Source organism: Fukomys damarensis, unplaced genomic scaffold (assembly GCF_012274545.1).
Source record: "Fukomys damarensis isolate Sample0158 unplaced genomic scaffold, DMR_v1.0_HiC HiC_scaffold_33, whole genome shotgun sequence".
NCBI lineage: Eukaryota > Metazoa > Chordata > Mammalia > Rodentia > Bathyergidae > Fukomys > Fukomys damarensis.
The window spans coordinates 47,728,488-47,747,712 of record NW_022900945.1 but is presented as its reverse complement, the minus strand read 5'-3'; the positions used below and the strand labels follow the sequence as shown (position 1 = coordinate 47,747,712).

At 33.1% G+C, this 19,225-nt stretch overlaps 1 protein-coding gene across 1 annotated transcript in view; it reads right to left on the bottom strand.

The window, feature by feature from the left end:
* Man1a2 (mannosidase alpha class 1A member 2) overlaps positions 1-19,225 on the bottom strand; it is a 119,401-nt gene that overhangs the window by 69,386 nt on the left and 30,790 nt on the right. The window contains exons 4-5 of the mRNA XM_010631188.3: positions 13,377-13,495; positions 5,883-5,963 (exon numbers count right to left, since the gene is read on the bottom strand). Coding sequence (XP_010629490.1) covers positions 5,883-5,963; positions 13,377-13,495 — 200 coding nt within the window. The remainder of the gene's footprint in view (positions 1-5,882; positions 5,964-13,376; positions 13,496-19,225) is intronic.

Here is a 19,225-nt window from a genome sequence, read left to right as displayed (position 1 = left end):
AAAAAAAAAAAAAAAAAACTTTGAACACTAAAGATAAAATCATCAAAATTTAAAGGCAACAAAAGCAGTGCTTAGTGGGAAATTTGTATTATAAAACTAGAAAGATCTCAAAATCAAGCATCTAAGTTTCAACCTTAAGAAACTAGGAAAAGAGCAGATTAAATCCAAATTAAGCAGAAAAAACAATAAAAACTAAAGCAAATATCAATGAATTTGAAAAGCAGAATTTAATGAACTCACAATGTGATTCTCTAAAAAGATCAATAGAATTGTTATCTTTAGGTAAACTAGGAAAAAGAACAACTATTTTACATTATAAATTAAAGATGAAACAACACTATAAATGTCATGGCAATTAAAAGAACAATAAAGGAATCCTATGAACAACTCTATGAAAATACATTTGATAATCTTGATGAAATGAGCTGACTGGTTCCTTAAAAGACACAATCTGCCAAAATTCATACAAGCAAAAATAGACAATGTGAACTGGTCTATGTTTCACTATATTCTAGTTGCTATAACAAAATATGCCAGAGTGGGTAATTTATACATAATAGAAACTTTATTTCTCACAGTTCTGGAGGCTGAAGCCAAGCAGCTTTAACATCTGGCAAATACTTGCACTCCACTTAAAAGATGACTTCCACACCTACATCCTCATACAAGAGAAGAGGTCACTGCTGGCAGAGACTTCATTACCTAGTCACTTACCAAAGGACCCAACTTTAAATACGACCACTTCAAAGGTTAAGTTCCAACCAACAAATTATGAAAAGATACTAACACTTCAAGTTAACTCAAGACTTAACTGGGCCAGAGATTTAGCTCAGTGGTTCCACTGCCTGCCTCACAAGCGCTAGGATCTGATTTTGATCCCTGGTACCAAAATAAATAAATAAATAAATAATGACTTAATATTCTTTTAAAATCAGAAGGCACTAACAGGATTCCTGAACAATAATTGGAGAAACCATGTCAACTTCCTACACTCTCTTTCAGAAAACAAAAGTAAACAGTATACTTCCTAACTCAATCTCAGAGGCCAGTATCATCTTAATACTAAAACCAGATAAATACGTTACAAAAAAAAAAACAAAACTACAGACTAGTTATCTTTTGTGAATATATATGCAAAAGTCTTCAGGAAAATATCAGCAAATCAAATCCAACAAGAAGAAACTAAACACTACAACCAAGTAGGATTTAATCTAAGTACACAGGTCTGCTTGGCCCAACATTCAAAAATCAAATAGTACTATTTATTGCATCAGCAAAACTAAAGAAGAAAAATCACATGATCATATCAATCAAACAAAAAGCATCTGATCATATGCTAAAACAACTGACAACCACCAATATCCATTCATATTAAAAAAAAAAAAACTCTCAGTAAACCTAGAATGTAAGAGAACTTCCGAAAGATGATGAAGGGCAAATTAAAAAAATATAAATTATCTATATCTAACATTATGCTTAATAATGAAAGACTAAATTATTTTCCATTAAGGGAATCCAGGAACCAAGCAAGGCTGTTCATTCTCACAATCCCTATTCAACTTTTCTTAATTCATTCATTTTTAGTTTTTTCTTTTGCTTTATTAGCATATGTATGTAATACATGTTTACATTGTGTGAAGTTGGTACGTCTACATAACACATCTTGATTTCCTTTTTCATCTCCTTCCCTTTCCTCTCTGTCCTCTAGATCCACTTTCTCCTTCTTGTCTTTTTTCAACTTTATAATAGAAGGCCAAGGCAATACTTTAACACAAGAAAAAGAAAACCTTTCCCTGTACTGAGAAACAAAACTCACCCATCTTTATTAATTACATGACTATTTATAAAGAAAATCCTAAATAACCTATTAGAACCCATTTAAAAGCTGCTTAAAGAATCAATTATTAAAGTTAGGAAAATCTTGAGGTAGGTGATCAACAAGAAAACCAACTGTATATTAAACAAAAATGTGAATGTTACTTAACCATACATTAAAAATTGCTTTTAAATGGCAATACTTAAATGATGTACATTTTCCACAATTTTTTAAAATAACAGGATCAGGAAATTAAACAGAAAGGATATCCTAAGAGAAGTGAGAACTTGTAAGCTTTTATTAAAAGTTTTAAAAATAAATTGTATTTATACATATATATTGACAATAAGTGATGATGAAATAACACTAAAAAACATTAAAGAGGTTAATATCAAAATTTGTCCAAGATCTACATACTAAAAAGTATACTAAAACACTAATGAAGTTTATTTTTTAAAAACTAAGTCTATGAAAAGATATACCATATTCATGGATTGGAAATTCAAAATTGTTAAGATGTCACTTCTCTTTAAATTTATGATCCCAATCAAAATTCCAATAGAATATTTTGCAGAAAACTGCAAGCTGATTCTAAAATTTCTATAGTAAGAAAAAGTAACTAAAATAGGCAAAAAAATTTGAAAAGAAAAAAAGTTAGGAGGACTCAACCAGATTTCAAGACTTTCAAGAAAGCCATAAAAATGAACACAATGTGGCAGCAGCAGAGAGAGGCACACAGATTATGAAGGAACAGAATATCCAGAAATACACACACATACATGGCTAACTGATTTTCAACAAAACTACAAAGTCACTTAAGGAAATAATGCTCTTTTCAACAAATAGTGTAGTCTTTTTTGACATTTATATGGAATGAAATGAGCCTCACACTATACATCACAGCATACAAAGAATTTAATTCAAACTGGATTATAATCTTAACAGTAAAAATAAAGTAAAACCATAATACTTTTTAAAGAGAAAATTATTACCTTGGATTAGACAAACATCTCTTAAATACCACACCAAAAAGTATGAATCATAAAAGACAAAACTAGTAAACCGTACTTCTTTTAAGCTATAACAAGATCAGATGACATCTGCAAAGATGATGAGGCAGTAAACAGCAACAAATCAGCCTCTTTGCTAAGACATAGAAGCAAAATGCAAACCCAGACCTCCAGCTTACCTGGAGCAGAGCCACAGTGCATTCAGGTAGCAAAAATCAAAAGCCACCCACCCAGCTGAACTTTCTGAAAACATAGCAGCAAAAGGAACAAGGCAGATGAATGAGGCTCCACAAAAAGCAAATCAGAAATAGTTCCACAAATATCTAAAGAGATGATGACTACAATGAAGGAAATAAATCTACACTAAATGCAGATTAAAAAGTATAGAGGAGCTTAGAAGTGATGGAAACCATGAATATCCAACATAGAAAAGAACTAGATTGCATGAACAGATTCAAACAGATACTCAGAGGATTAAAAATCCTATTGAAAGTATACCCAGCAGAATCAAGCAATGGGAGGACAGAATACCAGATATAGAAGACGGGTTTGCAGTTGGCAATCATAAAGACTTCTCAAAAATACCATGGGACTACAAAAAAAAAAAATCCAATAACTGTTAGATGATGCAAAAGAGGATAATATAAGATCTCAGAATCAATGAAAAATCAGAAGATATCATAAAAGACATAAAAAGCTTGTTCACAAAAGTAATGGCAGAAAATTTCTCAAGCATGGAAAAAGACTTTCACACATAAAAAAGTGAGGCATACAGAACTCCAATTAGCCATTATCAGAAAAAATACTACATCAAGGCATACAATAGTCAGGATTTCAGAAATTCAACACAAGAACAGAATATTAAAAGATGTTTGAGAAAAGAAACAAATCACCTGCTATGGCTTGTGCCTTGATGTCCACCCAAATCCTCATGGGGTCATAAGTGGGACTTTTTCAGAGGTTCCTGGATCTAGTCTAGCATGTGACACTGGAATTGATTCATGGTGCAATCCTAGGATCAAGGGTGTGAGTGCCACCCACACTAAGCAGCCTGGATAAGCTATAAGGGATAGAAAGAGCTGTGATCACCTCTTCCTTGTTTTGCTACCTTCTACACACAATGAAATTTTTCTAGAAAGAGAAGAGCAAGTTAAAGTCAAAGTACTTATTATGGAGGAAATTATGATCAAAGCTGAAATCAATGCAATTGAGACTAAACAAACAATACAAAGAAACAAAGAGTTGATTTTTTGAACAATCAAATAAAATAGACAACCCTGTAGGCAAACCTTCTCAAAAAAAGGAGAAAAAAGACTCAAATCCACCCACATCAAATTATGAATGAAAAGGGTGAAATCACAACAGATCATGCAGAAATCCAGATGAACATAAATACCAACTTTGAGAACCTGTGCTCTAATAAGATGGAAAATGCAGAAGAAAAGGACAGATTCATGGATAGATATGAATTACCAAAGTTGAATCAAGAAGATATAAAACTTCTAAATAAGCAAGTATCAGTCAATGAAAGTTAAGAAGTAATAAAAAATAATGCCAACAAAGAAAAAAGCATAGGTCCTAACAAATTCACTGTGAATTCTACAAAAAATTCAGAGAGGACCTATTGCCTCTCCTCAAATTTTTTAATGAAACTGAAAGGAAAGCAATACTCACAAACTCAAACCTGGAAGTAAGCATTACCCTGAACTACAAAAATCTAACCAAAAAAAAGAACTACAGGTCAATGTCCTTAATGAACATAGATGCAAAAATCCTCAATAATATACTAACAAACAAAATGCAGCAAAACACCAAGAAATTAATAAACCATGACCAAATAGGATTCATCCCAGGTGCAAATCAATAAATGCAATACACCACATTAACAGAACCAAGAACAAAAACCACCTGATCATGTCAATAGCTACAGAAATAGCATTTGACATGTCCAACAGAATTAATTGATTAAAAACACTACAGGAAATGGAAACAGAAGGTCTTTATCTCAAATGTGATTAAAGCCATCTATGATAAAACAACAGCCAACATCATACTAAATGGTCAAAACTGAAAGACTTCATTCTAAAATTGGGAACAGGATGCTCATTATCACCACTCCTATTCAATTTACTCCTGGAACATTAGTCAGAACAATTAGACAAAAGCAATAAATAAAAGGAGTAAGGATAGGAAAGAAAGAAAATAAATTATAAGTATTAGCACATGACATGACAATCTACATAGAAGACCCTGAAACTTTACCAAAAGACTCCTTGATTTAATAACCAAATACAGTAGCACAGCAGGATACAAAGTCAACACTTAAAGATCAGTAACATTAATTCCTATATGCAAATTAACAAACTTACTGAGAGTGAAATTAGGAAAACAACAACTTCTACAATAGCACCCAAAAACCATGAAAAACCTAGAAATCAATCTAACAAAGGGTGTAAAAGACCTCTATATTGAAAACTTCAGTACTCTTCAACCTCATCCCCTTTAAACTATCTGAGTAATAAAATTTTCCTCATCCATTTCATTTTCCCATCACCACAGGTCTCAAAAGTGTGTCCATGTGTATTGTACCAAGACTACCAGAAAGGAGAAGTGAGCATTGTACTGTTTTAAATTATTATTTACAGCAGTAAATCGCATTCAACTTCCAAACAAGAGATTTTAGTAATTAGTATCTGGTCTTAGGAGGATTTGTGCTCCTCTTGATTCGGTCTTTAATTTTGGTCTAATAAATTTCTTCCCCCTCTTTGTTTGAATCATGAAATTAACTGCAATTGCAAAATCCTGGAGAAGGATTATGATGTATAGAAAGCCTAGGTCTGTTACGTTTTACTGAGATTCTCAAAAACAGAATGATCATTATTCTGAAGAAACAGTTCCACCTAAGACATCCAATTCTATCTGCAAACCTTAAGATCAGTTCAGTAATATTCAAGTTAGAAAAAGCAATATGTTGCTAGGGAAAACTTTGATTTTATCAAATTCCACTCATAATTCCTCCCCTTAAAGCAAACAATGTATGACTTAATTTTTCTCACCTCTTCTCCTGAAAGGTAGTACGCTGCAAGCAGGCCTCCAATAAATCGAATGTTAACTTCAAATACAGACACCTCTGAATTCTGTGAAAACATATCAAAAATATTCATAAATACATGTTTTACAGTTTTTTTTGAAATATTTCCATTACATCATTTCACACACTCTATAAGAATATTTTCAGTTTCTGCATTTTTACTTCTCATATAATTGCATTCTCACCTCCCATTTGTTAATGTTATTCAAACTCCTCCTACAGTTTCCTATTGCAAAAACCAATGGGCCATTTGCACATACCTTACACAGTATTGTCAAATTAATACATTTGACACTACTGCTCCATCTTCAAGAAGGCTTACACTTCTTGAACACTGGATCTTGAATTCTGGACCAGTACTCTATTGATACCTTTCCTACTAACCACTACAGCATGATTTTTCTCTCTTCTCATAAATTTTAAATATTCTAATAAAAATTTTTCCATATATATGTGTATAAACATATACACACACATTCAATGTTAAAGGATGGACCAAAAGAGGATGGAATTATAGATTACTGCATTAGTATGTTGATAACAGTAGGTGAAAAATTAGTGTAGATACAGCACATATATTATTAAAACAAAAACAAATAATTCAGAAATGTTAAAAAAAATAAAGAAATAGAAGAAAATGTGACAATACAGAAACTTCCTTGAGAAAGCAGGTAATGAGTTAGCATAAATTAAGCACTGTAGTTTCAGTAACAAACTGACGACAGACTTAAAATTTCCCTAAACTGCAAGTTATCTCTAAGAGTAAAACTCATGAATATAATAAAAGGCAAACAAACTGAAGCAAGTTGGCAAAAACATAGCAATATTAACAATCTATATATGTAACTATATACAGTAGAGTCTATATGTTTCTATTTAGATATGAAATATATATATTTGGAAAAATTCTAAAGAAGTGGCAGACTATGACCAAAGAATCCACATAAGCAACTAATATAAAAATAACATTCATAATTCATTTTTAACTAAAAAGGAAATGAATTACTCTGAGGTCTTTCTAATACACAAAGGCAGAAAACTCATTAACTAGCCCAAGTATATTTCCAGTATACTTTCACGATACAATGTTTTGATAACATGGTGTTCATCCCATCCTACTCCAAAAGCAAAATGCTTAATATACAGTATTCCCAAACTATAGCTACTGCAGGGCACATATTAGACCTTCACTAAAAATAGGGAGGGTCTCTAATACTCATCAAAATGTAGCAATAACTTTCAAGATAGTTCCCTTGCTTTCGTGTATTCCCTCTCTGCATTACATTCAATGCCTCGTGGTTAAAATGACCATTTCAGTTTTACCTCAGTTTAGCTCACTACTCTGTGAAAATCTTCACAGTGGCCTCTGGTTACACTCAAGAGTAAAATGACCAGTAAGACACCATATGCTCAGATCCCCCCACACCCTTTCTAATACCTCTCCTGTCAAAATCCTTTTGATTCACTTCACTATATGGACCTATTTGCTGTACCCCGAATTGCAAACTTGAGACTTACATATCAGTTTTTATACTTGTTACCCTCTGCTCTGGATGATTGTCCATCTAACTAAATGAATCACTATCATTTCCTACAGTTCTCTGAAGAAATATAACTTTATCAGGAACTTTTTCTGACCACCCAACATAAGTAATCACCCATCATTGATATCCTTTACCTTTCATAATTTCTCCAATTAAATGATAATTACTTATAAAATTACTATCTTCTCTCACTAGAGAGAAAGAAAAAAAGGGAGAAAAGGGGAAAAGGAATTACTGTAAGGGTAATGACTAAATCTTCTGAAGTTGCTGAAAACATAAATCCTCAGTGTGATGAAATATTACGAATCTTTTAAAGAATAATCTACACAAAGACAGATGGTAACAGAATACTAGAAAACTATAAAAAAGAAACATGCAAACAATAAAAGGCAGATTGCCTCTTAAAAACAAGACTAATACTATACTTCACAAAAGCATAGCAGAAGCAGAAAGACAAGTAACCACGACTTTAAAAGGCTAAGAAAATAACCTCTAATTCTATTCTCAGCTATACTATCTATTAATAGAGAGCCTTATAGCTACACACACAACTTCCCTTGAGTTTCTTCTCAGAAATGACACCTTAACAAAGAATTGTTCAAAAGCCACCCCATGTAAAATAGCAATGCCTCACCTCCAGTTATAATGCTATTTTTTCTTCATTATTCTGCACACCACTTACCACTGTATGACACAACATACAAGAATAACTGTTCAATGTTCTTTCCCAATACTGGAATATAACCTCAAAAGATAAGGTTCTGTATTGTTCATTACTACAGCCACAGAACCAGAAAAGTTCCCGTTGCAGAGAAGATATTCAGCAAATATATTTATCTATTCATTAATTTGAAATATTAAATAATATTTGGCACCAACTAAATCATAGTACAGTACACATAAGACAAGAGAGATATGAGCAAAGTTAAAGCATTCCAAGATCCTCATGTTCTTCAGAAGGAAAAAGAAATTGACTACAGGGCCAGGGATTTAGCTCAGTGGTGCCACACCTGCCTTGCAAGTGCAAGATCCTGAGTTTGATCCCAGGTAACCCCCCAAAAAGAAAGAAAGAAAAGAAAGAAAGAAAGGAGAGAGAGAGAGAGAGAGAGAGAGAGAGAGAGAACGGACGGACTTCAGTAATTTTAAACTTTGATAAGCAATTACATAAAACTTTTAAAGAAACCCCAAAATGAATTGCAATGAGTAAATAGAAAACTAGTGAAAAAAATTAAATCATCTAGTTAAACTGTATTTGGTGGCATCTGGTATTACCTAAATTCCAATTCTCTCCAAATTAATACACAAAAGCAATCCACATGAAAATGTCAATATTTTCCAGAATTTGAAATAACAAAGGGCTAAAAAAGAAAATAATTTCCTTATAAACTAATCACAGCTATCAAAATTCAGACAGAGATATCAAACTTCTAGGACATGGAGAATTCATTGTCAGCCTGGACTACAGTCTGAGACGTTTAGCTCAAAAAACCAAAAAAAAAAAAAATAAATACTATACATGAGACAGTTTAGTATTGATGCAAGGATAAAGATAAAAGCCAAAGGAAAAGAGCAAATTTATATAGCAAATATATGACTAGTATGGTATACACACACAGGAGGGAAATAAATGGTGTTAGGGTCAACTGATAGTTAATCTCATCCTACATACCAAAAAAAAAATCAATTCCATATGGATTAAAGACTAATATAAAAGCAAAACTTTAAAATCTTTTACCACATAAAGTATACAAATATAACATCCTCAAATAAAAGAATATATTCTTATGGCCTTAGAGTAGAAATTTCATATACCAGGTATTAAAACAGTACAATCTGTAAGACCTATGGAACTACACACAAACACACACACACACACACACACACACACACACACACACACTCTACATTTTTCACCCTCTCTGTACACTGAGGTGGGACTATATGAAGATCTATCCAATAGCATACGAACAAATTTAAACTGACCAACTCCTGAGAGGTGTTATTAATGAACAGTCATTAATCTGCTCTATTTCTTCCTCCTTTTTGCCAACTGAACGGTAGATAAGAGGCCTACATCTTGAGAAACCAATTTTTTTTTTCAGTATGGTTACAGCTTTACACAAAGTGAAGTTGACAAGACCCAGTAAGACAAGGGATCCTAAGCTACTGATGATCAAGGAGCTACCCAAAACACTGCTTACCTCTGTACTTGATTTGCATGAACGATAAATAAACATCTATCTTATTTCAGTTATATTATAGGTTTTCTGTCACTCGCCGCCAAACCTAAATATGATAGAAATTATTCTAAGATACATCAATAAACATGTCTAGCATTAAAAATGCTAGAGCAACATAAAAGGAGATGACAGTTTTGTCTAGTTAGCACCAGGAAAACCATGAATAAAGAAATAAATAACAGATTTAAATCACAATTTAAATAATGAAGAATGCCAAAAAGAAAAGTGAAAGAGAAGCAGTGGAGGGTACTGTACAGTCAAAACGAACACAGCAAGCACAAACACATGGAAGATGAGAATGACTATGAAAAAACAGTCCACACATCTTTTAGGTGAAGACCAGTAATCACAAAAATGACTGCTATCGTGAACAGAGCACAATTATATACCAGATTATCTCAAATAATTCTCACAATATTACAATAGGACAACACTTTTATGATAAATTTACAAAAAATAAACATTCCTAAAGACAAACAGATAGACCATAGTTGTGCTGGGCTTCAAATCTAAGTGGTACCACAACACAAAAGTGCTAGAAGGATGGGCACTGGCCAAAATATGACGGCTCATTAAAGCTGTATTGTATCATTAAATCTTTAAAAATCCAACTTATTACTTATGGAGTTTATAGTTTCCTGATATATCTAACTCACTGTTCCCCACCACCACCACAAATTAACACAATGCTTCAAATGAGAAGGACAAAAAAAGTAAAAGGAAGGTGGTGAGAAAAGGTATAGGTTTTATGTGAAAAAGTGAAAACTGACAGAAGACAGAGGACTTAGTATTAAGATTTCCTTAAAAAATGCTAGTATCAGCAAACAGAATACAGAGGATTATTAAGAAGATCATCCATCATGACCAAGTCGGATTTATCCCAGAGATGCAAGGGTGGTTCAACATACGAAAGTCAGTGAATGTAATACATTATATTAACAAAGTCAAGGACAAAAACCATATGATCCTTTCAATAGATGCAGAAAAAGCATTTGATAAAATTCAACACCCATTCATGATAAAAACCCTGCAAAAAATTGGAATAGATGGTCTATACCTCAATTTAATAAAGGCTATTTATGAAAAACCATCAGCCAACATCATATTGAATGGCCAAAAACTGAAAACCTTCATGTTAAAATCAGGAACAAGACAAGGATGCCCACTATCACCACTTCTCTTCAATATAGTTCTGGAAACATTAGCCACAGCAATTAGACAAGAGAAAGAAATTAAAGCAATAAAGATAGGAAAGGAAGAAGTTAAACTATCATTATTTGCTGATGATATGATACTCTACATTGAAGATCCAAAAAACTCCACCAAAAAACTTCTAGACTTAATTGACAGATTCAGTAAAGTATCTGGATACAAGGTGAATACCCAAAAATCAATAGCCTTTCTATACACAAATAACAGACAGACAGAAAGAGAAATAAGGGAAAAAATTCCTTTTACAATAGCATCCAAAAAAATGAAGTATCTAGGAATCAATCTAACAAAAGAAACAAAAGATCTCTACACTGAAAACTACAGCACTCTGAAAAAAGAAATCGAAGAGGATATAAAAAAATGGAAAGATATCCCCTGCTCCTGGGTAGGAAGAATCAACATAGTGAAAATGGCCATACTACCGAAACTGCTATATACATTCAATGCAATGCCAATTGAAATTCCAACACTATATTTCACAGAACTAGAAAAAAGAATCCAAAAATTCATTTGGAACCACAAGAGACCTAGAATAGCAAAAGCCATTATAGGCAACAGTCACATGGCACCAGGTGTAACAATTCCCAATTTGAAACTATACTACAAAGCCACTGTGATAAAATCAGCATGGTACTGGCAAAGAAATAGGCCTGAGGATCAATGGAACAGACTGGAAGACACAAAAACAAATGCAGATGTACTCAGCTACCTCATCTTCGACAAAGGAGCTCACCATCCTCAGTGGAGGAAAGATAGCCTCTTTAATAAATGGTGTTGGAAAAACTGGATATCAACCTGTCACAGATTAAAATTAGACCCTTATCTTTCGCCATGCACTAAATTAAAATCCAAATGGATTAAAGATCTAAATATTAAAACAGAAACATTAAACTTGCTGGAAAGTAAGTTAGGCAGAACTCTGGAAGACATTGGTATAGGAAAAGACTTTATGAACAAATCCTCAGTAGCACGGGAACTAGCAGAAAGAATCAACAACTGGGATCTCATCTTACTAAAAAGCTTCTGTACTTCAAAAGAAACCATTAGCAGAACTAAGAGACAATCTACAATGTGGGAAAAAATTTTTACCAGCTGTACCTCAGACAAAGGACTATTATCAAGGATATATAAAGAACTCAAAACAATCAGTCCCCCCAAATATAAAGACCCGATCCAAAAATGGGCATCCGAAATGAACAGACATTTCTCATACAAAGAAGTGAAAGCAGCAAGAAAATATATGAAAAAATGTTCCACATCACTGGTCATTCGAGAGATGCAGATGAAAACAACACTGAGATTCCACCTCACCCCACAAAGAATGGCTGCTATCAAGAAATCACACAATAACAAATGTTGGCGGGGTTGTGGGGAGAAAGGAACCCTCCTCCATTGTTGGTGGGAGTGCAGACTAGTGCAACCACTATGGAAATCAATATGGAGATACCTCAAAGAGCTTGGACTGGAGGTTCCATTTGACCCAGCCATCCCTCTGTTGGGTATCTTTCCAAGAGAACTAAAAGAATCATATCACAGAGAAGTATGTGCACCCATGTTTATAGCGGCACAGTTTGTAATAGCTAAATCTTGGAAACAACCTATTTGCCCATCCGTTGGAAACTGGATAAAGAAGTTGTGGTTTTTCTATAAAATGGAATATTACTCAGCCATAAAGAGTGAGAGAATAGATTCATTCATAGGAAAATGGATACATATTGAAGATATACTCCTAAGTGAAATAAATAAGTCCCACATGTGTAAATACCAAATAGTTTCCCTGGTGTGAATATTCTGCAACAATGCATAAGATTCTAATAAGATTACTGACATTTAGAAATGGGAGGAAAGGAGCTAAAGGTGTAGGGAAGGTGTGATACGTAGGGGAAGAACAAAAAGGGAAAAGAAAAAAATGTGAGAGAATGAAAAGATGAAAATAAAGTGTTTGTAGATGGGGAGGGGAGGAGGGGGTGAAGGGAGGGCAGAGGTAAGGGGAAAAAAATGAGAATCAAGACTTGCCATGTAAAGGTACATGATCCCAACAATGAAAGTAACTGTACTGTATCCCTAAATGTACCAATAAACTCAATAAAAAAAAAAAAAAAAATGCTAGTATCACGCTTAAAACTATGTTACCATCTTAGGCCACTAGGAATGCTGTCACAACATATATCATAAACTGGGCGGCTGATGAGAGAAATTTATTTCTCACAATTTTGAAAGATAAGAAGTCCAAGATCAAGGTGCCAGGAGATTGTCTTCTGAGTGCCCACCTTCTGGTCCCAGATGGAACCTTTTCACTATTTCCTCACAGTGGAGGCTATTTTATTAGGAAATTAATTTCAGTCATGAGGGCTCTACCTTCTAATACCATCACATTACTATTAGATACTGACATATGAATTTAGCAGTTGGAAAATTTCTTTCCATAGTGAATCTAAGATTAATTATCAATTTTATACTCACCACACTGAAATCAAGGTTGTCTTCAATCCACCTTTGCCCATCTAGGAATTCATCATGAAGTCCCATGATATAAAGGGTATCCAAAGCATCCACTATGGTAGCACCCATTTGTGAGCTTCCTAAATTTGTGGGGGGAGAGTATCATTAAAATAAGTCCCTTCAAAAGGTTCATTATACATAATATTTATATATAATATTTACATGTAATTAAAGAATATACAGGGCCTGGGATTTAGCTCAGTGCTTCTGCCACCTGCCTTGCAAGTGCAAGGACCCTAGTTCAGTCCCTGGTACCAAAAAAGGGTTAAAGGAATACACATACCAAAAAAAGACCCAATATTGTTCATTTTTCCATCAGAAGATGAAATAATGTACATAGTTTAATATATTTTACTAAGGATGGCACATTGATAATAGGAAAATAAACTAAAAAGTGTAATTCTCCTTAATTTTGGTCTGTTCAGAATAAGTAGGTACCTATTTAACAGACATAGGAAAAAGAAAAATTAGAAAAAGTTTAAAGAAAAGGAGAGTTATTCAAACTAAGTCATAGTACAAGCTTGTCCACCTGGCTCAAATTCACAGAAAGGGCAAAAAATAACATTTGGAAAAATAAGTTTACAACAAAACTAGAAAACCATAGTGGCATAAAATTAAAATAATCCTTAAAATCAAAAAACTGGTAAATCATACTAAAAGAAGAAATGATTTTTTAAAAGCTACTCTAATTGATAACAAAGCTGGATACTAAAAACGTAAGATAAGAAAACAGGCCACACTTGTTAATCAAAATAACTGCAATAAATCTTAAATGCAGCAAAGTAAATCTAGTACTGTAGTAAAAGCGTAAGTAACAAGGAGAGGACAGGTTCCCCTCAACTCTATGAATGCTGTTACTATGTCTGTCCTCCGAGAATACAAATCATCCACACAGCTTACTGCCTACATTAACACGGCTTTACTATCTCAATGTCTTCGACAGCATAAATTTACTATTCCCAGAGACTCTTGCCCAGAAAGATAAAAGCTGCAAAAAAAGTAAAACAAAAACTAAAAAATTATTTTTCATTACAGGAAATTCCTGAATTTCTTCAAATGAAAGCTATGACATGATGGTTTACACCTAAAGACTCAAAACTCCCTGTCTCCAAATCCTCCCTTTTCCATTCCAGAACTATTATATCGTGATCGTTACACAAAGTCAACCAAGAACCAACTCCACACACAACACACAACTGAAAGGAATTGCAAACAATTCAGGTTACAAACAGAAGCATTCAGCACAATTTTGCTTCAGTTCATGAACTCTGCATCAGGTGACATTAAATTTTATGAGGAAATTTTATGCAGTTCACAACAAATTTGGTTCGAGACCAGAATCATGGAATAAATTAAGTTCATAAACCAAGGTACCACCACACTACTGAATTAACTACATTTATTAAGATTGGGTTTAAAGTGTATATGTTTAGGTTAATGAGGGATATGGGTCTATAGTAATCCACCTGTAATGACTTTATTGGTTTTGGTTTAGGGTTTCAGTGGTGCTGTCTAGAACACATAATAATCCTAAAAGTATAAACATCTAATTAGAGTACCTCAAAAAGCAAGAGGCAAAAACTGACAGAGTAAAAGATAACCCAATAGGACTGCAATCCTTTCAATAATTGACAGAATTGCTGGATAGAAAATGATTTAGGGAAACGATTCAGGGAAAACCTGAACAAACTATTAGCCAATGGGGGTCTAACTGAAATCAACAGAACATTCCACATAATAATAGCCATATTTTTTCAAGCAAAATGGAAAGTTCACCAAGGAACAGCATATTCTGGATCATAAAGTATCATTTGAAATCAGATGAAGTATATCCTCTGATCACTAACTAAAATTAGAAAACAGTAACAAAAAGACAAAGGAAATTAAATACTTAAAAGTTAAATAACTTTCTGAAGGAAAATTGTAAAATACACTGAATAAAGATGAAAACGTAAAAATCTTTGGGATAAACCTAAAAGCACTTAGCAAGAAATACACAGTGCTAAGTACTAATCTTAAATCAATAATAGAGGGTTATACTTCAAAAAGCTAGGAGAGTTGGGGATATATCTCAGTGGTAGACTGCTTACCTAGCATGTGCAAGACTCTGGGTCCAATCCCCAACACTAAAAAAATAAAAGAATTAAAATACACACACACACACACACACACACACACACACACACACACACACACACACACCCCAACCAAGAGCAAAATAAACCCAACTCATGCAAAAGGACAGAAATATTAAAGAGCAGGAATCAAATAAATCGAAAACATCAAAAGTCAAAAGCTGCTTCTTTGAAAAGATCAGTAAAATTAATAAACTTCTAGAAGATTTGACAGAGAAAATATAAATTATTTATATCAGAATTTAAAAGGGATTATCACAATAGCTACCACAAACATTCAAATGATAACCTGGTACAATATCAACCAACTCTACACACATAGAACCAAACAACTTAGATAAAGCAGAATGACTTTTCAAAAATCAAATACCCAAACATATCCAAGTTGAAACAAATAAACTGAACCATCCTTACAATTAGAGAATTTGTACCTGTAGTTTTAACCAACCCCACCAAAAAAAACTCTAGGTCAGTGATGGCGAACCTTCTAGAGCTTTGAATGATACAAACAGCCTACTACAGCACACATGCCATAGGTTTACCACCACTGCTCTAGGTGAAGATGGTTTCACAGAATAATTAGATCAAACGTTTAAAGGAGAAAAGAAAGCTAATTCTAAATCTCTTCCAGAAAAACAAAACAGAATACCTTCCAACTCATTTTATGAGGCCAGCATTATCTTGATATCAAAGTGAGAAAAAAAAACAGTATAAGAAGTAAAGAAAATCCCTTATGAACATGAAAGCAAAAGTCAGAATATTAGCAAATCAAACTCCAGGTAAGTCAGGAATAATAAAAAGTATACATACATACATCTGTATGCATGAAAAATACAAAAGGCACTACAAAACCTAATATTCTTTCCCAAATCAAAAGTCCTTCTTTCAAATGCAAAAAGAAGGCTAACAGCCAGAGATCTGGCTCAGTGGTCCTGCCACTGGTGAGGGGCAAAGTTCCAAGTTTGATCCCCAGAACCAAAAAAGAAAAAAAAAAAAAAAAAAAACCCAACAAAAAAGTTCACATACAATGCAAAAAGAATGCTCTCTACTTAACAAACTTTTCAATTTTGTGGAACAATTAAGTAAAAAAAAAATGAATTCATTCTAGTAATCGTTGTTGGAATAACTAGCATTAATGTTAATTTACAACATTTCCTTCTCCCACTCACAAGCTCCAGGGACAGATTCTAAGTGGGCAAAATCCATATGAACACATCCTCACTTTCTAGATAGAGCATTTGGTTGAACCATGGACACTACCCAATCACAGAAAATAAGAAACAATGAGTCTTTTAAGGAGATGCCTGTTAAGAAACCCGAGCACTTCCTTTCTGCTGGGCTCTCTTTTCTACAGATGTAATAGTAGTAAAATATAAAACTTCAAACAGCTGCAGCCATAGTGCTACAAAGCCAGCTTGAAGATAGCAACACACAGAGGAAAGAGATAAAGAAAAGTTTAGCTGGAAATCTGATCTACACCAAGGCTTCACTGAGAAGACTGAATTACCTTTTTAGTATAAGCCATTTTGAAAAAGATTTTGTTATCTACACATAGGATGCCAAGGACTAACCAGATAAAAGAGTAACACTGATTTCAGTTACCATATAAAATAATTATTTAATAATCAAAGCTTAAAAAAAGAAAAACAAACGTGCTTTAAACTTTAAACTAACCTAGAATATTGTGAGTAAAAGTTCAATACCCACCTATATGTTAATACAGTGATGGAGATGTACTTCTAACAGCCCTTTCTAACTCTAAGATTGTGATTCTCTCCAAGCATACTGAATTAGATGTCAAATCTTAAAGATATTTTATAAGAAAAAATGCAAAGTTTTAAAATTCTGAAATTACAATCACTAGCAAGAGTATGAGATGAGTAAAAGGAACAGAGTAGGAAACAAGTCTTACACTTTAAAAATTAATTTTTTAATAAACTACATGTCTAAAAACAAAAGACAAAACATGTAATAAAGGATCTATTCCTATTTAGCTTATTTGGCTGGGAAAAACTGTAACCACTAAAAAAATTAATAAAGGTTATAAACACCCAATTTGGATTACTAGATATTCTAAAAATTGCATTTTTGCATTTCCTACACTTCACTATAATTTTCTCCTCACAATAGGTGTTTTTCACGAGCTAAAATTCATGAGTTTTTTAATCTTTAAAATTTACAAAAGTAAGACTAATACATATTTGATACATGGTAACACATTATATGTTCTGAGAAATCTAATTTAGAAAAAGCAGAAAATTAACATTTGCTTCTTATTTTCAATATAGTTACACTGCAATCCTTTAAAAAAGGCTCACAGCCAGGCATGGTGGCGCATGCCTAAATCCCAGCACTCAGGAGGCTGAGGCAGGAGGATTGCTGTGAGTTTGAAACCAGCCTGGGCTACATTGTGAGTTCCAAGTCAGTCTCAACTACATAGTGAGACCCTGTCTCAAAAAAACAAAAACAAAAACAAAAAAAAACCAAAAAGGCTCACAGTTTACCACAAAGCCTAATATATTTAAAAGGGTATTATAGAATATAGGACTTAAAATGGAAACAAAGCTTTTGTAAATAAAGAGGGGAGGAAGAGTTGAAGAAGGGGATGGAGAAAAGAAGAATCAAGATATGTACAGGTACAAATTTCCCTACAATGAACGTAACTGTTAGATATTTATAAAATATACCAATAAAATTAATTTTTAAAAAATTAGGACCTAATATTAACTGTTAAATATAATGTCTTTTAGTGTACTAATTTTGTGACATCCATAAAGCAATGGGAACTTTTCAATCTGTAAACTGTACAGAGCTAATGTAACAAAGTTTTAAAATTCTGAAATTACAATCACTAGCAAGAGTATGAGATGAGTAAAAGGAACAGAGTAGGAAACAAGTCTTACACTTTAAAAATTAATTTTTTAATAAACTACATGTCTAAAAACAAAAGACAAAACATGTAATAAAGGATCTATTCCTATTTAGCTTATTTGGCTGGGAAAAACTGTAACCACTAAAAAAATTAATAAAGGTTATAAACACCCAATTTGGATTACTAGATATTCTAAAAATTGCATTTTTGCATTTCCTACACTTCACTATAATTTTCTCCTCACAATAGGTGTTTTTCACGAGCTAAAATTCATGAGTTTTTTAATCTTTAAAATTTACAAAAGTAAGACTAATACATATTTGATACATGGTAACACATTATATGTTCTGAGAAATCTAATTTAGAAAAAGCAGAAAATTAACATTTGCTTCTTATTTTCAATATAGTTACACTGCAATCCTTTAAAAAAGGCTCACAGCCAGGCATGGTGGCGCATGCCTAAATCCCAGCACTCAGGAGGCTGAGGCAGGAGGATTGCTGTGAGTTTGAAACCAGCCTGGGCTACATTGTGAGTTCCAAGTCAGTCTCAACTACATAGTGAGACCCTGTCTCAAAAAAACAAAAACAAAAACAAAAAAAAACCAAAAAGGCTCACAGTTTACCACAAAGCCTAATATATTTAAAAGGGTATTATAGAATATAGGACTTAAAATGGAAACAAAGCTTTTGTAAATAAAGAGGGGAGGAAGAGTTGAAGAAGGGGATGGAGAAAAGAAGAATCAAGATATGTACAGGTACAAATTTCCCTACAATGAACGTAACTGTTAGATATTTATAAAATA